The 27,499-nt window shown below is 44.1% G+C and overlaps 1 protein-coding gene and 1 long non-coding RNA gene across 2 annotated transcripts in view; one reads left to right on the forward strand and one right to left on the reverse strand.

Moving 5' to 3' along the window:
* Positions 1-2,362: 2,362 nt before the first annotated feature.
* Positions 2,363-4,751, reverse strand: LOC308517545. Its single transcript, XR_013995851.1, has 3 exons — positions 4,624-4,751; positions 4,088-4,181; positions 2,363-2,755 (listed from the first exon to the last, which is right to left on the reverse strand). It is a non-coding gene; the product is annotated as an uncharacterized lncRNA (long non-coding RNA).
* Positions 4,752-10,112: 5,361 nt separating this feature from the next.
* LNX1 (ligand of numb-protein X 1) overlaps positions 10,113-27,499 on the forward strand; it is an 87,845-nt gene continuing 70,458 nt past the window's right edge. The window contains exon 1 of the mRNA XM_081088639.1: positions 10,113-10,497. Coding sequence (XP_080944765.1) covers positions 10,406-10,497 — 92 coding nt within the window. The 5' untranslated portion in view covers positions 10,113-10,405. The remainder of the gene's footprint in view (positions 10,498-27,499) is intronic.

Below are 27,499 nucleotides of genomic sequence, written 5' to 3' on the forward strand. Positions count from 1 at the left end.
AAGTTTTTCCCTGTGTGGTTCTAGAACCTTCTAGCAGCCTTGATGACAAATTGCAGTTGGGTAGATTTCCATAAAATTTGAGTAGAAACAATTTTATTTTCTCCTGTACCTTCTACCTTAGCCTTCTGTAGTCCTTCTGATGCTAAAGAAAATGCCATGGTTCCTAAATGTTTTCACATTCTGGGGTATTTTACTTCAACCTAACTAGAGTGTTCTTCCTGGCATATTAGCACAGCACAGAAACATAAACACGAAGCTGACCCAATGGAAGTTTGAAGTCAGTATTTTCTTTTTGAGATAAGGCGATGTTTGTACAAACAGCCTTGGACTTTATTTGGATAAGAAAAAAGATATAGCACAATTTATGACTGCATGCTATTTCCAAATGTGGCTAATTTCCTGTTGGGTTATTCGTGTGTCTTGCTGTTCTTGTGAAATGCTTTCAGTTTTTTCATTTACTTTCAGAAAAGAACAAAGTTGAGTTGGGGGACAGTGTGGGTTTGGGATTCCTAATCGTCTTGAGAGCTGACCCAGATTCTCAGGCACATACCTCTGTTTGCACTGCTTACCTGGGCTGCTAACAAGCTGTGCTCATGTCCACTCCCCTGGACTGGAGACTCCATGAGAGCAGGGGCATAGCCTTTAAAGACCTCTGCAAGGTCTCTATACCCAACTCACTCCCTAGGTCAGAGCTGGTGCCAGAAATATTATTGATTGCCCTGGCTGGGTAGTCCCCTTGGTTAGAGTATCGTCCTGATATGCCACGGTTGTAGGTTCCATCCCCTGTCAGGGACATACAAGAATCAACCCATGAATGCATAAATAAGTGGAACAACAAATCAATGCTTCCCTCTCTCTCTCTCTCTCTCTCTCTCTCTCTCTCTCTCTCTCTCTCCCCTTCCTCTCTCAATCTCTAAAATCAATAACTAAAAATAAAAAATAAATATTTATTGACTGATTTTCCAAGAGACTTCATAGATTTTAATAGGTACGTTGATAAACTCCATTATTTTGGATTCCTATACCAAAGGAAAATACATAACATGATAGTATTCTATTGCTTTGAAATATATATATATATATATATATATATATATATATATATATATATACATATATATATACACACACACACACACACATATGTGTGTGTGTGTGTGTGTGTGTGTGTGTGTATGAATAAAAGAGTACTATTAGAACAAGGCCAAAAGATCCCTTGTAGGAGTGATAGATTTCAGTTTCTAGGTCAACTGAGCTAGACTGTAGACAAAATGAATTCGATAGCAATACATACAAGAATCCTAACAAATATTTATTGAGCACTTTCTACATACCATGCAGTAATGCCTCTTCTAGGCATTTCTCAGATAGTACCCAAATGATTTTTACCACACCACCATGAGAAGGTTAAAGGTAAGCATTATTCCCTCTGGAAAGATGGTTAAACTGAGGCATAATGAGGCAAAGTGGTTTCCCCCCGGTCCTGTCACTCAACACTGGCCTTCTGCATCAGAGACCGGGTCCCTGTCTACAGGCAGCATTGTCTCATGTCTGTAACACAGGGTCTTCCGTTTGCTGTGAAAACAAAGATGTCCTCTTGCTCTCTTTTAGGTTTGTGGATGGCTCCTAGAAGATCTTGATTGGCTCCCGAGGAAATATCGTTTTGCTGGATTGGTTTCCTGTCATCCTGTCCCCCCAGTCAACCATGAGCCAGTCAGACCCTGCCGATGACCCGGATCCCAGCCCTGAGCCCCTGTGTGTGGTGTGTGGCCAAGCCCACTCCCCCGAGGAAAACCACTTCTACACCTACACAGAAGATGTGGACGACGACCTCATATGCCACATCTGCCTGCAAGCCTTGCTGGACCCTCTGGACACTCCCTGTGGACACACCTACTGCACTGTCTGCCTCACCAACTTCCTGGTGAGTAAGGACTTCTGCCCCCTGGACCGCCAGCCCCTGGTCCTCCAGCACTGCAAGAAGTCCAGCATCCTGGTCCACAAGCTCCTCAACAAGCTCACGGTGACCTGCCCGTTCGCCGAGCACTGCGCCGAGGTGCTGCAGCGCTGTGACCTGGAGCATCACTTCCAAACCAGGTAGGGCCTCTTCCCCGCAGATCCTGAGCAGCCCCGCCCTCCAGGGGCAGCTGGGACTCACCTGTTCCTGAGGGCGGGGCTGTCTCCCAGGCCCTGGTCGCTCTGTGCGAAGCTTTGTTTGTCTTCTTTTTTGCAACCAATCAGAGGACTCATTCAAAATAAGTAACATGTTAGGTGTTATGGTCAGGGTTCAGTGTAAGGAAATGGCACATGGTCGAGTTATGTTATGTATGTGCTTACAGGGCTTTTCTTTTTCTTTTTTTTTGGTGGTAAAATAGACATAAGATGTAAGTTATCATTTTAATGATTTTTAAGTGTACAGTTCAGTGCATTCACATTGTTGTGCATCATCCCTCACCGTCACCCATCCTCAGAACATTTGTCATCTTCCAGAACTGAAACTTTGTTCCCATTCAACAAACACCCCCTCTCCCTTCCCTCCAGAATTGGTATCGTGATTCGACTTTCTGTCTCTGTGAACTTGACTATTCTAGGAAACTAGAAAAGAGGGATCATTCGGGGTTTGCCTTCTTGTGGCTGGTTACCTTCATATACGTGCATTTTGAAATGTGAAAGGTACCGGAAAGATCTGGGAGCAGCTTTCTCTGAGGTTCACGGTCCCCAGTAAGATTTCCAGGTGGGCATTGCTTGTCTTTTCCTGTAAGAAAAAAAAGAGTCTCCTAACGTGACCCACAATTATTAGAACTTCCTCTGTACGGGAATTGGCAAAGCTCGGCTGTTCTTTGAAGAGATGTAAGATATTTTCAACTAAGGATGAAAATGAGAAATTTAGAGAACTTTTGTCCTTTAAGCGAATTGTCCTATGAACTTTTCAGCCAAGGTGCACACACTGGCAGCAGGCCGATGGTGTGGCCGGCCCTGCTGGTGGGCTCTGTCCCCTGCGCCACCTGCCCGCCTCTGATTTTGTCCACCTGCATTCTCATGTTCTGGGCATTCCTCAGGGTGGCCCTGGGCCTTGTTCCACATGAGGTCCTCTCTTAGGACAGTTAAGGTGTTTAGCAAAGTGTAGACAGTAAGCCACAATTCTTTTGTAAGAGGAAATTTGGAAGCCAGTGTTTATCTTGGTTTCTGTCATGACCAGAAGCAGGTGCAGATATTTTTTCTAAAGGTCACATTCCTTAGGACATGAATCTGTCTTTGTCTTTGGGGACATGCTGATTCTCTAACATGAAGTTTGCCTCCAAAGCAATGGCCTGGGTGTAATGCTTCCCACATGGTTCCATACCAGTTATGTCAGTGAACTCGTTTTTCTCCCCACAATGGAGAACCAAATGCATCAAACTCCGGTGCCTGGGTTGCCTCTGACCCTCTGTTACTGTTGGTATTTAAGCTAGGATTCTCCTCTTCTCTGATTGACTGGAAGGAGGTATGGCTGGAGGAGGAGATAGGGAATCTATCTGTGACCTTTGCTAAAAGTTTTACCTAGGTAGGGGAGGTATTGGCTGGAGGGAAGCAGGCCTGGGGCCAAAGGTGAGGTAGGAGCTGCAGATGCTGGTACAGAACCGGGGCCAAGACTGGAGCTGAGAAGGCCCTGGTATTCCTATGTTCCTGGGTTGTTGCAATTTATACATTTGTGTTTGGATTTCCATTTATTGCTGTAACAATTGATCACAAACTTAATGGCTTTAAAGCACAAAAATGTGTTATCTTACAGTTCTGAGGGTTCTAGGTCCAACCTGGGTCTCAAGGTGTTGAGAGGGCTGGTTTGTTTTGGCTGTACGGGGAGAATTGCTTGACCTGCCTTTTCCAGGTTCTGGAGGCCATCTTCCTTCCTTGGCTTGTGGCCCCTTTCTCTATCTTCAGGGCCAGCAGCATAGAATCTCTCTCTCTCTCTCTCTCTCTCTCTCTCTCTCTCTCTCTCCCTTTCTTTCTCTCTCTCATCGCATTTCCTTCTGTGACTCTGGCCCTCCTGCCTCCCTCTCATGAGGGCACGCATTACATCCACCTCTCCTCATCTCAAGGGCCTTACCTTAGCCACCCCTGCAAATCCCTTTGGCCCTGTAAGATTGCAGATTCACAGGTTCTGAGGATTAGCAGTTGGACATCTTGGGGTGCTCATTATTCTGCCCACCGCAGGAGTTTTTCAGGAAAAGGGGAAAAAAGAGAGAGAAGGAAATACATGGAGGTGCTCTCTGGAGAGAAAGTGAAAACCCAACAGGTCCCCCACACCCCCTCACCTAGAGCTGATTTGGGGCCCAGAATAGTCTTTTTAAAAAATCGAGATAAGATGGCACATGGACCTAAGGGCAAGGCCAGAGCAGAAGTGGGGCAGGGGAAGGGCTGGGAAGAGGATGTTGAGGACTTGTGGGGTTTCCAGGAGGGAGATGCCACAAGCCCACCTAGCTGTCCCAAGTGGGAATTTCATTCACCGCCCATGCAGGTTGTGTGGCCCACACACCTCAAGGAACCCTGGGATAAAGGCTTGAGGAACCCTCAGCTGAGAACGGCATGCACATTGGAAAACAAGAGTGAGGGGGGGAAAAATGCAAAACTAATTAAAATCACCTCTAAGAGCTGTGGCCTTGGAGCCCTTCACAGGTGCCCATCAGCAGCTCTCTGGAGGGAACACTCCCACGGGAGGAGGCGCGGTGCCTCAGCACGCGCTCTGGATCCTCTCCACACTTCAGCTTCCTAAGTAGGTTGAAACCAACATTTCCAAAAATATGGTGCATGTTAGTCATCAAATGCTTAATATACACTTCCTCTCCTCCCAGCCCCTGGGCATTTTGTTGGCAAGGATGAAGAACTTGGAGCTAATCCAGAACCTGAGTCCAGAGCTCTCTTGGGCCTTAGGACTGGGCCTGGGCCTGAGCCAGTAGACAGCCTCTTCCTCCCCTGAGAAGGGACATTAAGATTAAATAGTTATCCTCGGACTGGGAAAACTGAGAGGCAAGTGTTTCCTTACGTTTCTGTGTGAGGCCTCCAGGTTGGTGGCTGCCTGCAGGGGGGTGTTGTCATAGGTTTGCACTAGAAGATTGCTTTGTTTATCAATTTTGCATCTTGGTTTTAGGATTTAGATGTAATGAGTTTAAAAAAATGTTCTTTGGCCTCTGGCACTATAGGAATGTAAACTTTGCAGGCAGAATCTACCTACTATGGAGAACTCAGCATTAATTCTGGTTGAAAACCACTGTGCGACTCAGTGGAGCCCACACACTCCCTCCCAGTGTGTCCAGGAGAGCACAGTCCTGAGCATCATGGGAAACTCCGTACTTAGGTGTATCTACCTGTAAAACGAGAATTGGCTCCTTAATTACAAGATCCGGCAGAAATAACCACATCAGCAATGTTTTCATTCTCTAGAAAGGACCATCAGGTAGAGAGAAATGTTTTCCCCGTCAGCCAAGGTCTCGGTTTATGGGCTGTCCATAGGATCGTGCTAATAATAGCAGTCCACTTGAGTCAGGGATGCAGGCAGATGGCATCTCATCTGTAAACAAATGCTGCCTGTCCTCCCCAGAATTTGTGTCATTTCTAAACATTGTTATCTAAGCACTCCAGATCCTTCGTTGAATATAAACCCTTAAGGCAAACATTTAGGATGGACTGTGGGTGTGCATGACTGGCTGGGCCAGCAACTCCTTGGACCACTGTTTTTGACTTCAGACTAGAGAGCTCTTCTATGGGAGTGAATCTGGGCGTGTAAACTAATGTTTGAAATCCTCTGGCTAATTCTGTTGGCTTCTGCCCTCTTTGATGCTTGCAGACACCCTCACATGGATCTTCTGCAAAGAATTCCCACGAGGCTGATGGACTTGTCAAATCAAATGGCAGCCTTCCTGACCAAGGGGCATTGCCAGCAGACATAGCCAGGGCGCCACAGAGGGCCAGTTCAATGCATCCCTCTTGGCCCAGACCATCAGGGGGTGTATGGAGGAGGCAAAGCTTTCACTTCCTTGATTCTGAGTGGGAGTGATCTTAGGCTCAAGACTACATCTTTATTCTGTAATATCATCATCTGCGTCTGTAATATTTATTAAGATCCATAATAGGCCAGGCCCTGAAAGAAGAAAGAAAAATCTATATGAGCCATGATATCTGCCTCTGAGGAAATGACATTTTAAAGGTAAAAGAGAGAAGTTGAACGCATATCCACACTGAATTGTTTCATAGGACAAGTCACTTTGCCCTTTAGTTTCTCTCTTATGGAAGACTAGAGGCCTGGTGCACAAATTTGTGCATGTGTGGGGTCCCTCGAAGTGGCCTGTGGGGATTGGGCCCCAACTCACGCCCCCAGCCTCACAGCCCTGCAGCCCCACAGCCCCACCTGGCACCACGCTATGGCCTGGTGCTGCCCCCTCACCTGCTCCACCATCCCACCTACAGGGTGATTGGTCAGAGCTGGGGCCTCCTGCCCAGCTCCCTCAGAGCCTGGAAGCCAGGTGGCAGCCCCACCCTCTGCTACCAATGCTGGTCCTTATCTGTATGGCAATCGGGCCCCACTCACACCTGCCTTGGCCTGGTGCCACCCACTCACTTGCTCCATCATCCCTCTCTCATCGAGGTCCATCTGGGCCTGCAGCACCTCCACTGTCGCCCACTGCCAGTGCCACGCCACCAACGCCCACCATGTTCCGCGTACATCATAGCAAGCAGTCGAACTCCCAATCTCCCTGTCGAACTCCCAACCGAAAGACATCCCAAGGGGACAATTTGCATATTAGGCTTTTATTAAATAGGATAATAGAAATGAGCGATAATAAAGCTGTCCCTTCTTAAGTATTTACTAGCATGAATAAAGAGATCTTTGTTCACTGTTTTGAATTCAGCCCTGAATGAAAATCCGATACAATTGGCACAGCTAACTGAAGGCTCTCTGGTGTTATTTTGTTGATTGACTTTGCACCCAGTGTCCTGGAAGTTTCTTCTCCAAAGACCTACCCTGGAACCTCTCTTGACCTTTACTTCTATCAGAGGCCCTTTTCTGGAGTGCGTTCAGTCCCACACAAGCTCAGCTAGCTATGTACAGTGAAGGGAAGATTTTACTGCTGGACTGAGGTCTGGGGAGTGTTACCCTAGGGGAGGTAGGTAAGTTACAAGTCTGGTTCGTCATTACTGCCTGGCTCAACATCTCCCTATAACCTTGACATTTATCCTTCATGTAACTTTTCTGCCCTGAACCCAAAGTTTTCCTGGCCTTACCTAGCCAAGAGCCACTAATTTGACTTTCCTGGGCATGGAAGAAATGAGGCAATGTTTCTGCATTACCTTTGACAAAACCATTGAATCTCTATCAGACAGTGCTCCAAGCAATTCTTTAAAGAAATAACATTCTCTTGGGTACTCATTCCCAGAAATCTTCCTTACCATTTTTTTTCTTTTTTCCTGGTCATTTATTATCCATCTATATAATGCTTAATGCCTGTCATGGCTCTTATAAGTTTGAAGTCCTGTTTTGTTAACTTGTCTCTGATCAAGAAAGCTAGTCCAAAAAATTGACTCTTTGAGCCAAATTCTTTTTGGTTCTACAAATATTTATTTTCTACTGCGTTCTAGGTACTATGGTGAGGATATGATGAAGAACATGATCAGTAGAACTCCTTCTTCAAGGAGTTCCCTATTTAATGAAGATAAAAGAGACCAAAAAATAGGAGATGGTAGGTGATACCTGAGATGACATTTAAAGGATAAATAGGATGTAGACAGTCAAGGATTAGGGTTAGAACTATTTACTGACAAGTAAGCCACAGAGAAATTCATGACCATTTAAAGGTGGAATTTTTATTCCCAAGGGATTGTTTTAGTTAGGATTACATCTGATGGCAGGTAATGAAAATTCAAGTTATATTGGTTTAACTATTAAAAGTTTTCTTTTTCTGACCTAACACAAATTCTTGGGGTAGGAAGTCTATGATGTTGGCATGGTGCCACCAGAAATCTAGTATCCTGCTGCTTTTCAGATTAGCTTTCATTCTTGAGTTTGTTACCTCATGTTCTCAGTATGGCTGCTCAGACTCCAGCATCACATCCAAGTTCCAGGTAGGAAGAACCAGGCAGGAAGAACAAAACAGGAAGGGCAAAATACAACGTGCAGACTGAGACTCCATTCCGTAAAGAGCATTCTTAGATGCTTCACCCAGTAATTAATTTCTGCTTATACCTCATTGGCCAATATTGTATTACATGGCTACCCATCTGTGAGAGAGGCTAAGTGCATTGTCACCATGAACAAAACTTGGGTTCTGTTAAAAGGAAGAAGAGAATAGATATTGGATAGGCAAATGGCAGTTTTTGCTACAGTGACGTTAAGAACAACAAAAACCAATACCTTCACTTTTATATTGCATTCATATCCATTAATGAATTTTATCCTCTTGAAATGCAAAGAGTGAAAGGACAAGCATTCTTATTTTTTTCACAGAGACTTTGAGAGGCAACCTGACATGTCCAAGTTGATCAAAAATGCAATCCAGTATCCTCTGAAACCCACACGCTTTCTTATATACATGTTCTGAGCTATACAGTAGAGCATGTCTCAGGACACTGTGAAACTCCACAGTCAGGAAAACACTGTAACATGTCATGTTCTTCATGTACAGGAGGAAAGAAAGGACAGATGAGAATAACAAAGTCTTTTGGAAATAGGTGCTGAGCTGCCAGCTCAGCTCATTCACTATCATTAGTAATTATTATTAACAATATTTATAACAATAGCTAACACTCATTGAGCCCTTTGTTCTTCATAGGCACTATCTCATTCTACCTTCATAACAATACTATGAGGAAGCCCTATTATTGTTGTCTTTCTTTCACTGAGGAGGAAATGGAGGTTCAGAGAGGTTAAACAACATGTTCAGGGTCACACAGCTAGTATGTGGTGGAGTTCAGGTTCAAACTCAAGCCTGTTTGGCTCCAGCATCTAAATACCAAACCTTACTTCCTTTTTGCTGCTCTTCACCAGCTCTGACTCACTCTCGCATACCAGACTTAAAGGAAATGGAATTCAAATTAGGGCCTCAACAACATTCATTCATGTCATGCTTTATCAAGGCTGCTTACCTTGGATTTAAACTGTAGAAATTAAATCTGCACATTCTAAGAGTCTACTGTATTTGATCTATTTTAGGCCTGCCTCAGGAAAATGCAGATCGCTAATGCCAAATTCCTACTTCCTACACAGTTTATTGCAGTTGGTCTCATCCTGTAGATTTTTCTCTGGTCCTCCCAGCAAGCAGAGTTTGCTGTGATTGCTTGGTTGTTATTAATGAAATTTTCTCTTTAAGCCATTTCTATTAAGATTCAGGCCCGGAGTTGGCAAAATGGATTTTGATCTTCTTGAATATGGAGAAGGAGAGGACTCCCGGGGCTTCTGTGGCATTCTGGAGCGTAGGCCGGCTTAGATGTCCTACTGCCGAGTTGATAGAATAGTCTGGAAACACAGATCTGAAAGCTAGAAGAAATGATGTGGCCCAAGCTGGACCAAGCAAGTGAGGCATTATTAGTTCCATTTCAAAGCTGAGATGACTGAGCCTCGGGGGCTTAACTGAAGTGCCTGGGTCCTACAGCTAATGCCAGAGCTTATAATCACTCAGCAGAGAGGGAGGGACGGAGGGCCGTCTTCCTCACAGAACAGCAGCCTGAACATTGTTTGGACAGAACTTCCTATCTATCAAGGCTCTTTGTTTTCCTCAAAGAGAATAATTTTCAAAAATTAGCAAGGAAGCCGCCCCTTCTCTCATGTCTGTCAGGGCAGTCAGGGCAGTAGGCGGTAACACACCTTCAATGCATGTTCTAAACATACATTTAGAGGCGGAGTCGGTTCGCATATGGTCCCTCTGTGTCGCAGTATCTGCAGGCTGACTGTGAGCTCAGGTCTCCAGCCCGTGTTCCCCAGCTGCTGACTCCTCCGTGTCTTCCTCTGCAAGCTGGAGGGCAGCCTTGGTTGCCATGCTCCTGCCCGCTCCCAGCACAGTTCAGCTTCCAGCCCATCTGCTCCCGGCCAGTGATGTAAATGTACCAGCTGCTCCTCAAGAGCCAGTCGGCATCCTGCAGGAGGGGCAGGTCCCTTTCCCGGGCACCAGCCTGCTCACTCTCAGCCTAAGCCCTCTCGCCAACCATGGTGGGACCCTCCGTTCTCCTATTTCCCTGTCTGAGAATCAGAAGGTGCAATCCTCTTACAGGCCCAGGATTTATTTATCAGCGGGGCTCGATTGAAGGGCTCTAAGACTCCTTATGGTCTACTGATTGTGAGGACATGGCAAGGTTTGTGTAAAGGGGCTGGGCTGGGCCAGGCCCCGGCAGCTGCCAGAGAAGGTGGCCAGGAAGAAAGCAGCACACTGCTCGGAAAATGAAGGCGCTTCTGTTGCTGGTCCTGCCTTGGCTCAGCCCTGCCAACTACATTGACAATGTGGGCAACCTGCACTTCCTGTACTCAGAACTGTGAGTCCCCCGGTAACTGTGCCTGCCTGGGTTGGTGTGTCGGGGATGTTGGGGATGGGACCTGAGTCAGTTCCCGGCTGGTATGTTTGTTTAGAGGAATAAATTCCACATGCACTGGATGCACTTGGACAAATCGCCCTGCCAGCCGGGTAAAGCAATGCTCAGCTGTCCGTGACTTCACAGAAAAACACGTCTTTCTGATGCGGTGCTTTCCCAACGAGGCATTTCTTTCCTGCTTCTATGCCAACGCTGCTCTCTTTTGTACTCCGCTTTCTCTCAATAGATGTGTCTTCTGTTCCTTCCATAAATAGAACCTAAGAGCAGAGCTTGCACGCACAGATCTGCAGCCTCTCTCGGGCACTTCTCATTGAAACAGATAGCATCCCTTTCTGAGACTGTTGGTCTCCATACCCGAGACACACATAGTGTCAGCACAGGGGAAAGGTAGCCCTATATGTAGAAAATACTTATCCATTCTGTTTTTATTTGGGGTAATCTTTAAACATATGGGAAAGCAGAAAGAACTCTGTAGGGAGCACCCATATTCCTCTCACCTAGATTTAATGATTAACATGTTGCCACCTTTACCTCATTTATTTATTCTTTACTGAAGTGGTTTGGAGTACTTTGCAATCATCATAACATTTCACCTCTAAATTCTTCACTATGTGTCTCTAAGGAAGGAAGACATTCTTCTATGGCCCAGGTCTGTTTTATAAGAGGAAGTGACTCATATCCCCAACCTCTACAATGATATTTTTCTGGCTCCTCCTCTTAATAAGCTTGGAAAGAGGGCTGCAGAAGGATGTGAACAGCTTCTAGCAATCATATAAAAAGTGCTGCCGGGTGTGCCTCTGTGTTTGGAGCATTTGCAAAAATGTATTTCTTACTAATCAGACTGGTAAAAAATAGGAAGGGTTGGCTTATGTGTAAATTAGAGTCAGTGGGCAAATGAATAGAGGGACTCTGACAAGGGTTCCTAGAACCCAGGCTAGAAAAGCAGGGCTGATTATATTTAGATAGAGATGCCTCCATCCCCCTGAATCTGTGGTGATCACCAGGCCTCTTTTGTAATTAGCCACACTCGCCAATTTGTTTAGCACAGTAGATGCTCAATAAACGCTTGCTAAGTGGAGGAAGGAGCAAATGACCTAGGACCTTGGAGAAAGGCCATCCATTCTGAGGGCTCTCCATTTCAGGATTATCTGGTCCTTCCTCATGGGAATGTAACTCCGCTCCACCTTAGATAAGAAGGTTCAAAGAGAAAGTACCTGGCGGAAGCCTGAATAGTGAGCACCTCTGGGGAAATAAGGACCTCGTGGAAGCTTTTCCAGAAAAATAGACAATGGCAGAACTAACTGGGGCTGTGAAAGTCCCCTTCCTCTCTCTTGCTGAATGCTGAAGTTGGTGTCTCTGACAGCTAGGGCCAAAGCCTCCCCTCCCCCAACCCATTGCCCCTTCCCCACCTACGTCCTTTTTGGCTGCTGTAACAAAATACCCCACAGTAGGCGGCCTAAAACTACAGAAATCTGTTTCCTCACAGTTCAGGAGGCCAGAAGCTTGAAATTAAGATGTCAATAGGGCTCCTATGAAGGCTCCAGGGTGGGTCCCTTCCCTGCCTCTTCACTTTCTGGTGGTTCCGGTCGCTCCTCCGTTTGTGGCCACATAATTCCAATCTCTGCCTCCACATCACCTTCTTCTCCTGTGTCTTCATCACCTATGTCTTCTCCAGTTCTGTCTATGCCTCCTCCTCTTCTTCTGAGGACACTTGTCATTGGGTTTAAGGCCCACCTGGATAATCCAGGACGATCTCATCTTGAGCTCTTTAGCTTAATTGTAAGGACCTTTTTTCCAAATAAGATCACATCACAGGTTCCGGGTGGGTAGACCTATCTTTTTCAGTTTTCAGTGGGGGTGACCATTCGACCCACTGCAGGTGCTACTGAGGAGCCTGTCCAATGAGGTCCTTTCAGTTTTATAGCCTCTTCTACAGGTTCGTGGGTCAAAGGCAGTGTTTCTGTTGAATAGTGGAGTGGACGCAAGCAGGCCGTTCTTTCCAAAATGTGAAGAGGCCCAGGAAGCACGGTGCCAGGAAATCACCAGGACACTGTTCCCGAACTAATTTGATAGAACTTTCTGGGAGGCTTCTACTTGCTGGGGATGCTTTATGAGAGAAGCATGTGGCGTTTTTACCTGATGCTACTGGTGACAGTGATAGTTCAACTGGTGAATTAAGGACGCATTTGAGGTACTGTGGCAAGTGCACAGCAGTAAGAAATTAGGCACAGTACTCACCCGCAAGGAGCTGACAGTCTAATTGAGGAGATAAAATGTATACACACAAGTTATATACACAAAGTCTTTAAAAAAAAAAAAGGGGGGGTAGGTAATAGGTTGAGAAGAGGTGGAGATGGTCCACTTCAGTGAAATTAGTCATGGAATGCTTCTACAGAAGTTGGGGGTTTGAGCTGGATCTTGATGTAAATAGGAAGTAGGCAAAATCAGGGATGGAAAGAGAGAGCATTTCAGGCGAGGGAAATAGCCCAGGCAAACAGGCTGTGAGGAGGTGGCTGGGGTTGGTACCAACGCTTTGGGCAATGGCAGTGGAGAGCAGTGAGTGGGGCTGCTGGCCCGTTTGGCAGTCTCAGGAGAAGGCTACTGGGTGGGGGCTGCAGGGCCCTGAAATGGAGACCCTCTCTCACCATCGTGGGCTGCTGGGATCTCGGAGGCAGGGGACTGGGTGGAGGCTCTGGGAGGCTCCGGGAAGCTTGCCTTCCTCCTGCCACTGTCATCTGAGTGGGATTCTCTTGGTCTGTCCTGTCCCCTCAAGACCCAGCTGAAAATCTGGAGCTAATTCATTTTAAGCATGTGGCCATGTGTGTGTGTGTGTGGGGGGGGGGGGTTATTAAACTCAAATGCCTACAGCAAGCATGTCAAACTCAAAGGCTAACATGGGCCAAATAAAGGTTTAAGTTTATGGGGGCCGCAAAAAACACACACAAAAGCTTCAATTTTCATAGAAACGTAGGTTTATTTCAATAGAGACATGCTGAATACAAAGGGCTGAAATAAATGAGTAACCATTAACAAAATCATAGAACGTTTTAATAAAAATTGATATTTTTTCTTGAACATTAACTCACCAGACACTGAATAACTGCACATTTAATAAGCATAATGCAAATAAACCTATTTTTCTTGTTCTCCAAAAGCAAAATATTTCCTGTTGTGCACACCAAACATGTCAGTCCAAGACTAATGACACGGCAATCGGCTGCTAAAATATTTGCTGCTCATATTAGTGGAGAGAAATGGTGCACCTGCGTGTAAGGGAAATGAATGCAACACGATTATAGTAATCAGTCATTAGCAAACATTGTAGTTAGTTATTAATAATTATGTAAAACAGGATATTGTAAAAATTAAGTTATGAAATTTTTATTAAAATGTTTCTTACTTACCATTATATTGGCGGGGCCACAAAAATATTCGTTGTGGGCTGCATGCGGCCCTCGGGCCACGAATTTGACACACTTGCTCTACAGCAGCAGTTCTCAACCTGTGGGTCGCGACCCCTTTGGGGGTCGAACGACCCTTTCACAGGGATCGCCTAAGACCATCGGAAAACACATATATAATTACATATTGTTTTTGTGATTAATCACTATGCTTTAATTATGTTCAATTTGTAACAATGAAAATACATCCTGCATATCAGATATTTACATTATGATTCATACCAGTAGCAAAATTATAGTTATGAAGTAGCAACGAAAATAATTTTATGGTTGGGGGTCACCACAACATGAGGAACTGTATTAAAGGGTCGCGGCATTAGGAAGGTTGAGAACCACTGCTCTACAGGAACCAGGCAGGAACTATTTAAACATGTGCATCATTTGAGTATAAAACAAAAGGAAGTGGTGGCCTCTCTGGTCAACTGCAGAGGACATAGTTGATACAGGGGTGGGCAAAATAGTTAATAATAATAAATAATACAATAATTCATAAATAAACAATAATATAAGAATAAACTGTGTTTTGAGTACTCATAACTGTAAACCTACTTTTGTCCATGCCTGTATATATAGAGTGTCCCAAAACATGTATAAACATGTACACACGCTTGAACAGCTGATAGCTGTTAAATGAAAAGGAAATGTATTTTAATAAGCACTGTCTTTATAGTTATATTCAAAATGTATACATTTTTGGGGACATCCTGTTTATAGTGTCTTAAGACATTCAAATTCAATTTAACACAGAATAAAAGAAAAACACCTCGTCCAATCCAACTTTGGCCTTGCGCGTATAACCCCAGGCAGCTCCTTCTCTAAACATGCCATTGCCACCTGTTGCCATGACCCAGAGAAGAGTGACTTCCACAGGACAAGCCAAAAACAAGAATATTAGGTGTGCAGTCCAACCCACGGGTCAGGGAGCAGGAGTCTGGGGCTGGTCTCGGGAGCTGCAAAGAGCATGCCATGGGATAAAGGGCAGTGCTATCTTCCCTACAAACCCTCAAAGGCTTCCTCAACTTTCTGGACCCCAAAGCAAATTCAGTAAATAGGTTTTCACTCTTATGGGCATGAACACAGATATCGCCTTCTCATCTTTCTGGGCCTATTTACAGCCGCACATATGATAAAACTTTTGGGTGAAGTCATTTGAGCAGCTTGGGTTCTGAGGAGAACCCAGATAAAAACTGAGGGCCAGGTTTGGTTTTTATTTTTTTGAATATATATTTTATCTCTATATATAAAAGGCTAATGTGCTAAATGTCCGACCGTCCAGGTAATGACATCACATAGCAACGCTCAGCTTCCTCTCCCCAGCGACTAGCTTCCTTGCAGTTTCTTCAGCCCAGGAACACCCAAGTAGAAACATTCTACGCTTTAACCAAATGTCTGTGAAGCGTTTTCCTGTGCCTCATCTCATTTGATCCTCACTGAAGTACTGGAGTAGGTAGATAGGAGACTCAATGGAATCCTATTTTCTTTTCATTAACCAGAAACAGAGATTTCATTTCATTAAACAGAGATTTAGAAAGCTTAGAAACTTGACCCAACTGAAAAGAAGTAAGAAATGGTGGACCTTGAAAATTATTTCAGGTTTTCTTACTGCGAAGAATATAGTCAAACACTGCTGCAGTTAAATATTTTACCCTTTGTTCTCCCTGCGTGATCTACAATAATAATCTGCTTTGTGTTGATATTTACTGCTGTGTTGCTGACAATTACCTGAAAGAGAAGTTGGGGTGCTTCACTGGGCTGGAAAAAATTTAGCTAAATCAGAAAGCAGTTCTAATTAAGCAAGTTTATTCTATATCTATAAAAGGCTAAGTTGACTCACACATGCGCAATACATATAACACTCTCACTGGCCAATTGCATGCATGTGTTTCCATCTGTCATTGTCGATCTTGAATTTGGTTGACACTTCTATTATAAAGGGCGAATAGTGATATTAAAATATTTTTTCTAATTAATTTCCTTTCAATGTGCACAAATTCATGCACCGGGCCACTAGTATTATATAGATTGATTTGAATATAGATTTCAGAGAGGAAGGGAAAGGGAGAGAAAATAGAAACATCAATGATGAGAGAGAATCATTGATTGACTGCCTCCTGCACATCCCCTACCAGGGATCAAGCCTGCAACCCAGGCATGTGACCTGGAATCAAACCCTGACCTCCTGGTTTATAGGTCAATGTTCAATCAGCTGGATTTGGTTTTTAACTTGTAGGTGCTTGATCTCTAAATCAAAACAAAACAAAAACTTTGGTGGCAGCATCCATGTCTCTTCTTAAGTTCCCCAGGTGATTTTTATAGGGCCCATCCCATCTTCATTCTTAACAAGTGATCCCAGGTGATCCTCATGGGCACTGCAGCTTAAGAACCCTTAGCTGCAGCAGCTCGGCCGCCACTCACCCTGCGGTCCCCTGTGGAGCAGCCACGCTCACTCTCTGCGCCTCCTCTGCTGTGTCATCAGCAGCCTTCCTGCTTGTCTCTCCACCAGGTCAGTCCTTATGGGGAGAGCTTGGGAATGTTAACATCTGGACACCCGGCTCTGCACCGTTCAAACTTAAGTTGAACTGAGTGAAATGAATTTGCCTCATATCCTGGCCACTTCCTAAACGTTGCAAGCTTCAGTCAAGAGCACCCTGGTTGGGATTCTGTGGAAGGGATTGTTTTCTTGGGGATAATGTGCAAGCCAGCCTCCTCTCAGGTGCTGGGGGAAAGCGGCACCGTGTTCAAGCACCTGAGATGGTTTCTCTGGCCAATGAGCTCTTTCAATCTTTTGTTTAGTAAGAATTCCGGAGAAAACCTTACATTTTGGTGGGCGTTGCACTGCATTTTATGGAACACACTCAACTCTCAAAAGGCATAAAGGCTTTTCCTCTTTCCCCCACCTTTGAGGTTGCTAGCTCTGGCACCCTTGGAAATATTTCTTACTTTTGGGTCATATTCTGGTGGATACTGTGTTTATGCCCACAGCATAAAGTCTGACTGAGTTTTGAGTGGGTGCATAGTAAGTGGGAGCCCTACCTTTCAAAGTAGATACCTGTCTTTTGTTTTAGGGACCCAGTTATCAACAAGACAGCCAGGCAGGGTCGCTGAAGGATGACAGGCCCCTGAAGCCAGTGCTGCTGCCATAGCTGTGCGGCTTCTCAGAAAGTCAGGAAATGCTGGCTGTCTTTCTAGCTTACAGGCAAATAGTTTTGGTCAGTAAATGTCATCACCATGAGCAGTATTCATGCCAGTATCTGGAGAGAAAAATGACACTAGTTCCCGACCCCTGTAGAGAGAGAAGTTTTAATCGGGGAAGGTTTATTCCCACTGGAGTTCTGTGCTGGGAAAATGAAGATGAGTGACTCTGATTTTGCAACTTGAATCAGTTAGGCCTGTGGAAGAACAAGGTCTCCTGGAGAAACTGCTGAGAGCACAGGAGATAGGAGGCAACCCTGTGTGGTCCTTCCTGGGTAGTGGCGGGGGAGGGGGGGGGGCGGGGGCGGGGCGCAGAAGTCAAAGACGCAGCCTTAGGCCCCCGAGTCCAAACACCCACCTCCCTGGCAGGACTCTCTCAGACCAACCTGCACAGCACCCCTCTGACACACTGCACTGTCATGACACAGCAGGAACATTCACTCTGGGGCCCCCAGGTCAGAGAGCGCCTCACCTCACCTCACACCGCAGGGCGTGCCGGACTTCAAGTGAGAGGACTGCTTGCCTTACTTTTATAGCTCACTCTTTAGGCCCTGGTCCGACGGCTCCATTTCCCTCCCCTAGGTCAAGGCCTAGCCTAAGAAACTTGGTTTTCCCCCTGCTGACTTCAGGCAGAGTTGGGCCAGGTGTTGGTCTAAAACAGGGGTCCTCAAACTTTTTAAACAGGGGGCCAGTTCACTGTCCCTCAGACCGTTGGAGGGCCGGACTATAGTTTTAAAAAAAAACTATGAACAAATTCCTACGCACACTGCACATATCTTATTTTGAAGTAAAAAAACAAAACGGGAACAAATACAATATTTGTATTTGCATGTGGCCCGCGGGCCGTAGTTTGAGGACTCCTGGTCTAGAAACTGCTTAAGCTGGGAAGCATCGTTTTAAACAGCTTTGTGCTAATAGGAGACCCACACAGGCACGTCCAGATTGTTGCCGTTGAATTCTTTCTCACGTGACTGAGGAGGGAGGGGGGATGAGTGAGAGGACAGTGGGGCTACCTCCGCATCAGTTTTCCTCCTCACTTCATTTTCACTGTGTTAACTACTCCCATTACTTTTGCCGACATAAGAAGTGTCCAAACCTGTAGAGAATTTTTATGAGTTTATTTGAGCCAAACAGATGACCATTGCCGGGAAGCAAAATTCAACAGATTGAGAAAATGCTCTGGAGAATGGCAGTTTTGCAGCATATTTTATAGATTAGAATCAAAAGATGAGACATAGGGAGGGTTACAGGAAATCCATTGGCAGTAGATTAAGATAGAAAGCAAGGAGGGGAAATCTCTGAGATTGGGTAAGAAATAAAATGGAGAAACACATACTCTTTTCCACTAGTGGGTGCATAGAGATGGTCTTCGGGGAACAAGATAACAATGCGGGGTTCTGTGGCTCCTGCTCTGGTGGGTGGGTGTGCCCTAAGGGGTCTGGAAAAGATCACGCTGAGATTCCCAGGGTATGTTATCTTAGATGCAAAAAGACAATAGACTCAACTAAGGCAAAGATTAACCTTTGTTAAGGAAACCATAGGCCCAGGATGTAACTACCCTCTGTGACTCGCTTTTAGTTTAGGAATTATGGTCAGACCGTCCTATGGGGTTACTTTTGGTCTCTGAGTTTGCAAGGCCGGCCATGCAGGCCTCCACTGAGCTTGTCAGGTCGAGTACGTGGCTCCTTCCTTTTTCATCCCTGCTTTCCAAGTTTAAACCGACAGGGTTTGTGGATTTGCCAGTAAGTGCTTTCTAAGTTGAGTCTCGAAGAATTTGTTTCTTTCTCATCAAAATTAAAAAGAAAACAAATGTTGCTGATCTCTGGACATTTTTTTAGTCATATGTTTTGAGGACTTGAAGTAGAGTTTGGATTAGGCCCTGGAAGGGAGGAGGTAGAGTTTGCAGAGGAAATGGGGTGAGGTGGTAAAATCATATTCCAAAGGTCCAGGCTCAGGAGCAAAGCCAGGGCCCATTCGGGTTCAGTGATTCTCTTCCCGTCTTTCAAAGGATTGCCGTGCAGCACATGTTTAATCGGGCATTTTCCCTTAAATCGACAAATGTGTGTATTTGGAAGGAAATTGAAGCCGCATGTTCCTGATTCATTTATATTTAACTCATCACAATGTAGCTTTGTAATGATTCTTTGATGTTCAAAGAGCATAGTGGTCCTATTTAATGATCTTATTTTTTTTCTCCTTTGGAATCAGCAAGTACTCTTTTACCTGACAGTAAAGCAACTTCAGTCCCAGACAGTTTGCTTTCTGGTCTAAAATGCAAAACCCAGGAGTTTCAAGATACCACTCCAGTGCTTGGCAAATTGTGTTGGCCTTTCTTTCGGTCACATGCCAAAAGAAATGTTGGTAGATGAAAGGCAAAGTGGGGATTTCTTTAAGATATCACTGATTGCTTTTTTATTTTATCTTTTTATAATGAAAATCTCAATTCAAAAGTAGAAGACTATAATGAATCTCCATGCACCTTATTACCCATCTTTAATAATTAACAATTCATGGATATCTTATTTCATCTATATCTTCCTTGAATTGTTTTGAAGCAAATCTCAAGCATCATATTTCACCTGCCATTTTTTCAGTATTTACCTGTAAAGGATAAAGATTGTTTAAGAAATATAACCAGAACACTAATATCACACCAAAAATAAGTAAGCATAGTTCCTTATTATCAAATATGAGGTCAGTTCATATTTTCCCTGTTATCTCATAACTCTTCTATTAACAGTTTGAATTGTGAACTAAATAAGGTCTATACCAGTGGTTCTCAACCTTGGCTGCACATTAGAATCACCTGGGAGTCTTTTTAAAATCCTGATTTCTGGGCCTCATCCTCTGGAAATTCTGTTTCTTTGTTATGGGGTGGTTGCCATATCTCTTAAGTCCCCATTCACACTCCATTGATACAAAGACATTCTTGAGGTAAATTTTGAAGAATATAGCTTAGGCAAACTCAAAATGCTGAGCTAGTAGCTGGAAAAGAGAAAAATAAAGCAATTATTTTGACTGACTGTGAAGGCAAGGGAAATGTAAAGGAGGCAAGATTCAAAGCATTCAACCAAGTTTAACCAAGGTGAGTGTGTTTGATGGCCTCGTCACCCAAAAGCTTTAAGAGGGGAACTTTAAGGCAATAAAGGAATATCTTCTCCCCAGGGCAGTAATCTCCCAACTTTTTTGATACAGACCTATATTAATAAAGAAATTTATCCATATGCCTATTATATGTATGGTTATCTATTTATGCATTATACACATGTATTATGTCCATTATAAAACACAATGTTCTTAAAGGGGAAGAGGAAATTGTACATAAGAGTTTTATTAGAGTCTCCCCACCTTCCTTGTGGGTGTCATCATTTTGGGGACCACCATGGAGAAACGGGCTCTCAGTACTCATTGGCATTAGAGCACAACCCCTTCAAAGTCAACAGAGGAGACTTCCCACTGCCAGTCCGGGACTGGCCTTGGAAGGAATAGGGCAGGAAATGACCCATTCCTGCAGGCCAACGAAAGCTCTCAGGCTGAAGAACAACACATCTTTTCTCATAGAACCAGACATCTTTTCTCATAGTCATGTTTCCTTTTTTTTTTATCACCACCCCTCCCTTCGTGTGGCCCATGTGGACCCCACTCTCTTCCAGCTTCCTCCACCTTCAACCACACCTGCATTCATAAACACAAGAGTGGTGCTAGGGAGGGTCCAGGGTTGTGAAACTGGAAGTATTTCAAATTTGAGGAGTCCTTTAAAAAAAAAAAAAAAAAAGACAGTCATAAATTCTTACTTGCTAGGTCCCTGGTCAGGCTCTTGGAAGGGCTCGTGCATGCCTTGAGGTACAGTCATCAGTCTTACGGTAACCCCCTTCCTGTGTGAGCATCTGGTACCACTGTGTGTCTGTGTCCCTTCCTTCCCTTACTTCTCTTCCTTTCCTTCCTTCCCTTCCACTCTCCCTTCCTCCTTCCACGGAGAGCCAGGTTAGTGACTTACCTGAGCTGAAAAAGGCGCAATGAGCAGCTTGGAGTGAAGTCTGAGTCCTTTGTTAGTGGACCGGACCACGCCTCCCACGCAGCTCCACTTCCAGCAGTGGGCGCTTCTCTACCACATTCCCTTCTCTCTCGACTCTCCATCTCCCATTCTTCATTCTTCATCCACTTCCTTTCGTTCCTTGTTACCGTGGCACTGCAGGTCCTATTCCTTTCTCTGCCCTACTCCTCGTCTCCCTTCCCCAATCTGAAGAGGAAGGCTGGGTCTGGCATGGCATTTGGCTAGTGGAGTCTGTGACCCAGAACCATAGATTTTAGAGCCAAAGGAGGCCATAGAGATGATCTAGCCCAATCTTTCCATTTTATAGAAGAAGAAACTTAGGCATAGTAATTTACCCAAATGATTACCCTGACCGTAACAAGCTCTGTGACCCTGAATAAGATCATGACATTTTTGGGGGAAACAATGATAATGCATTCATTATTTTAATGTGTCCTCAGGAAATAATAAAACTGGAGTCAGTTGTTAAAATTTTAAACTAACAGCTTTGGGCAAAGCAATAGCATAGATGGGACACAATAATGCATGTGACCGTGCATGTCACACATTAGGAACTTCATGTCCTCTCAGAGTGTCTGACCGTCTGGGCATGCTCAAAGAATGCTATCACGGGACATCCTTGCCCAATTTTGTACACCTGCAACCTGGGGCCATTTGACAGTAATGAAGCTTTACATTTGAATATGTCATTCCATGGATTTGCATATAATTCTAAGGGTTTCATGTATAAAGGATGGCAGGAGAAAGGCAGGGCAGAGCCCAATCATGAATTAGCTTCTGATTAAAAATCTGGCCTCTGAGGTCCTTTGGGTCTGAGTTCAAATGCTGCTGCATTACTTACCAGCTGTGTAACCTCAGCTAGATTAATTACTTAACTTCAGCTGGGCCTCGAGTTTCTCATCTTAATGATAGGTCCTAACTCATGGGGTAAGAATTAAATGTAATGCACATGAAGCACTTCGTGATGCCTGGAGCATGGCGAGAGCACTGTAAACAGATGTGGTGATGATACATGGCCTCATGTGCACTCACAGCAAATGCAGTGAGTCCCCATCCTCTTGATGACAAACCAAGGTTCACTGAGTTTAAGGAAACTCCCTTAATGGCCCAGCCAACCTGGAGCACAGGCATCCTCATTCTAGAACCAGGGCTTTCCCCCCTGCAACTCCCTTTGCTGCCGTGGAGATGGCATTGCTGGGTGGGGGCTGGGGGCTGTCCGGTTGCTCCAGGCCTTTACAGTTCACTAGGGCCAGTTTGGGGACAGAGATGGATTCAGAAAAGTAAATTGCTGTATAGATGAAACTTTTCTTGGTGAAATATTTGGGTAGTTTCTCTGGCCAGTTAAAATTATGCTGAAGACAGAGCTTTCTAGGATGTACAATTATTTTTTCCACTGAAGTAGGCATAAGGGGACCAACTACAAGTGGTCCCAAAAACATCTTTCAAGTGGTCAGCCAAAAATGTTCTTGGCCTCATGAGCTAATTGATGATAGATTAAAGAGGATCAAAGGGATCTGTTGTGAAGGCATCTGGAACAACCCTTTCTGCCAATTTTGCTGCTGTTTTTATAGAACAACACCTGGGCACCATCAAAAAAGAAGCCCCCTGCCACCGCTGCCCGCATGATAGAAACCCTGTGAAGGTCTGAGTATCATCAGGGATGTGTGGGCCATGGAGCATTACATGTCACTGGCTCTGCCACTTACTACTGTGTGTCTCCAGGCAGCTGCCTGCACTTCTCTGAGGTCAGTCTTGTGGGGTTAGGACTAAATGAGGTCATGCATATGCAGCCCCAGTACTGTGCCTGGCATATGGGCGTCAGTGACCAATTTTAGCTATTTTAATGTTTTCGTCTTTGCTACTCCACCAGCCAGCTCCCCCTCTCACTTCCTGCGTGTTTTTTTCTCTCTAAGAAAGATAGCCATAAGCATTGGGCAGCAGTGTTGGTGTCTAGTGACTGAAGGCTTCTCCCCTCTTTCAGCCTCCTTGAGTTCTATCACCCTCATCAGGGAACTATAATTCCTTTAACATCGCAAAGGACTGATGTAACACCTGAGAGGTGCTGATTCTCCATTAAAACCCCCAAACATTCAGTCTGCTTCAGAGAGGGTAAGTCCAAATGGCAACTAGACAGGAAGTATGTCTAGGGCTCACCTATAGGACTGGGGAGGATGAAGGAGACTGAGAAAAACAGTGTTCCCTGTAACGGAGGCATTGTTTCTTCCATTACAAAATAACCAGGCAGCTTTTAGGTTATTCTGTGGGAAATGTGGTCAATGTGTGTGTGTTTCTTTAAGCTCCCCATTCACTTGCTCAGTATCACTAAGGAAAGCATCGGAATGATTGACTTTTCGCTTTTCAGTTGTTTTCCATGTGCGTACCTTCATCTCCTATTTTCTTGGTGTGGTTAACGGGGTTGGGTGGAGGCATTTGAACCCCAAAGAAGTCCGGTGACTTGGTTCTCCTTCACATTCTTTATTTGTTTCACATTTAACAAAGGCAGGGAATTTCTATTGATAAAAACAGTACTTTACATTTTTGGATTGATGCTTTGTCCAATAAAGTAAAGTAATGTTCTAACAATATAGAGCAAGATATTTCCTACTTCTTAGAAGTTCTTATTCTCTGTTCAGTGTTTTGTCTTATAAGTCTGATTTTCCAAACTAGGCAACCTGCTGCTGGATGAATTGTGTTTACAACACTTGGTGAAAAGGAAACATATAATTTAATAACAACAAATATTAATCGAGTACCTATGACATACCAGGCATGGTCTACTCTAGGCCAAGCATGTCAAACTCATGGCCCATAGGCCGCATGCCTGTGTTATTTGGCCTGTGTTAGCCTTTGAGTTTGACATGCTTGGTCTAGGCCAGTGATGGTGAACCTTTTGAGCTCGGTGTGTCAGCATTTTGAAAAACCCTAACTTAACTCTGGTGCCATGTCACATACAGAAATTTTTGATATTTGAAACCATAGTAAAACAAAGACTTATATGTTTGATATTTATTTTATATATTTAAATGCCATTTAACAAAGAAAAATCAACCAAAAAAATGAGTTCGCGTGTCACCTCTGACACGCGTGTCATAGGTTCGCTATCACTGGTCTAGGCTCTAAGAATTCTGCAATATACTATACTCCAGTAAGAGAGCAAAAAGCAAACATGTCAGTCAGAAATAAGTGGTATGAAGTGAAAGTGTTCCCTTATCCTGGTTTATTTTTATAAGAAGGCCTCTCTGAGAAAGTGACATTGGAGCGGAAGCCAAAAGGAAGTGAGGGATGGAGCTGTGAGGGCATTTGAGATTGTGACTTTGGAGTCTGGCTGTTCTGTTTGTAAGCCCTAGACCTGACACTTACTAACTCCGTGTGTCCTTACGTGGGGTTGGCCTCTCTAGGCCTCAGTGTGGCATCTGTAAAATGGGAATGGTGATCCCACAGCCCAGGATTCCTGTGAGCCGTCAGTGGGCCCCGTGGAAAAGGAGCTGGCACCTGGGCTGGCTGGGTGGATGGGAGATTCTGCTACTTCTGCTTTTACCTTTGCTGGATTATTCCTGAAGGTTTTTACCTGGTTAAACATCACGCTGGGTCACATGCTCTGAATATAATTTTGCATGGAATCCCAAATTCAAATGGCCTCCCTCTCCATACCACCCCCATTCTTGCTCAGTGTGAATTCATGTTTCATTTTCTCATCCCTAAATTGTGTGGCTTTCTAAATTTTTCCAGCTTATTCATATCTATGCTTTGGTGGATTCTTTTTAATTGCAGCTGTGTCTAACATAGTTCTTTGTTGTTCTTCTTCTTCCTCCTGAATCGCATCTCCTTTGGCACATCCCAACTGAGCATCATCCATACGTTTTGTGACACCCTGTCCCAGATGTTGAGTCAGGCTGATGTGATGGCGGAGTGTTTAGACGCGCTCTGAAACACCTCCCACCACTGAGCTTACTACCACGCTTGTTTGTGATTTCTGTCCATTTTCAGCCCCCCTTTTGAATCTTTGGACTAATCATGAAAACTAGAGGCCTGATGCATGAAAATTCATGCAAGAGTAGGCCTTCCTTCCCCTGGCTGCCAGTATCAGCTTCCCTCCGGCACCCAGGACCCAGGCTTCTCTCCTCCTGCCGCTGGCAGGCACCCAGGACCCGGGCTGCTTCCCTCTGACCCCAGCTTCATCAGGAAGGACGTCTGGTCTAATTAGCATATTACCCTTTTATTATTATAGATAATGTTGATGTCTCATTTGTTTATTTTCTCCTTAGTTTCCATTGTCCTAGGAGCTATATCAATAAAGATATTGCTATAATGTATGTCTGCTATTGTGCTGCCTGTGGATTCTTCTAAGATTTTTATGATTTCCCATCTTATTTTAAGTCTTTTATCCATTTTGAGTTTATTTTTATGTATGGTGTGAGTTGGTGGTCTAGTTTCATTTTTTTGCATGTATCTGTCCAATTTTCTCAACACCATTTATTGAAGAGACTGTTTTGACTTCATTGTATGCTCTTGCCTTCTTTGTCAAATATTAATTAAGCATAATGGTTTGGGTCAATTTCTGGGTTCTTTGTTCTGTTCCATTGGTCTATATGTCCTTGTGCCAGTACCAGGCAGTTTTGAATACAGTGGCCTTTTAGTATAGCTTGATATCTGGTACTGTGATCCCTCCGACTTTGTTCTTCTTTCTCAAGATTGCTGCAGCTATTCTGGGTCTATCTTTCCAAAGACACTGCATGTTCAGCTCAATGCCCCCCTCTCTATCCGTTTACATTCTTAACTATAACACGAACTGTATTAAAGTCTTTAAATAATCTCATAAACTCTTCTGTGGTCATTTAAATGCAGGTTGTTCTTTGTTTATTCATCCTAAAGAAACCTTCAGATTTTGCTCCCCTGATATTTATTCCACAATTTGTTAAACCAACAATTTCATGTGTCCTACACTAATTTTTCACTACTCTTTTCTTCTGCGTTCTTGCTGCATCACTATCACATGTGGTTGGTCTCTTTCCAATCTCCTGACATCCCCTGTGTGCAAGGTAATTTTTCAGAACTAATTATTCATCTTTACTGCACCAGTGTTCAGTAAGCATATTAGTCAAAATCTTTCACTCCCCAGGGACGTGTGTCATCTGGAGCAGCTGATTTATGTGTTTGTCTTTGCCAAGTATTCCTGGGCCTTTTTTTTTTTTTTTTTGGTCAAACTTATCTGTGTTTCTGATTCTCCAAATTTCACTTATTTGTACTTATAAAGAGATTTTTAAAGGAGTTTAGCATGTCATGCTTTAACATTTTTATTTCAGTGTTTGCCTCTTTTAAAAACTTAGTAGATCTGTGTGTTTTCAAGCTTCTTGGCCTACTTTTTTATGACTCAGGGTGAGCTTACAGATGTTAATGCTGTTGCTAAGTGTAAAGTTCTGATTCAACTCGTGTACCTAGTATTTTTCTCTGTTGAACTTAATTCATACATTCCATTGTCTGGGCATCTTATTGTTCTTGTATCCAGAATTCATACTCAGAACTATTCAGTGATCCTGAGTTTCTGGTACACAACTAAAGAGGTGTCTACTTTTCCTATTTGATATAAATTATTAGAAACTGGAATTAAAAAAATCACAAATTTTAAATTTCTTTCAGGAAAAACATAGCAATGGAACATGCTGATCAGCTTCTTGAGAACCTCTCTCATCTTCCCAAAATGTAGAACTTTCCACTACTCGAATAGTTTGGCACTAATTATTCACTCTTTTCCTTAGAGAAATCATTGTATTCAACCTAACCTCTTTCTTTAACGTGACCTTGCCAAGTCAACATGATTTTAGAGAGCATTTTGCCGAAGTTGATCCAATTGCTATCTGTATCCTGACTCAGTGGAGGCCTCCACCCATCCACTGGAGAATCCTGAAGTCATAGAACACATTTCTGGCATTTATTTTTAGAAAGGAGTCCAGTGCCTTTATTTTACCGTAGACAAATGTTTGACCCCAATAAGCAAGGACACTTACATCTGTACCCACTCCATGCCAATGGCTACTCCGACAGAAGACTCTGCAGTGCTTTAACTCTTGTTCTTAACAGGCTTTACAAGCCAGAGTGGCCCTTGGCTCAGAGGTTGGGGTTGGAGTACATTCAAGTGAAGCCCCCTTGTCCTTTTGGGCTGTTAGCAGGAAGAGTGCAGTTGCTGTGCCTTTTTAAATTTTATTTATTTAAATGGCATTTGACACTCATTAGAGTAGCC

Source organism: Myotis nattereri (assembly GCF_964212035.1).
Source record: "Myotis nattereri genome assembly, chromosome: 1".
Taxonomy (NCBI): Eukaryota; Metazoa; Chordata; class Mammalia; order Chiroptera; family Vespertilionidae; genus Myotis; species Myotis nattereri.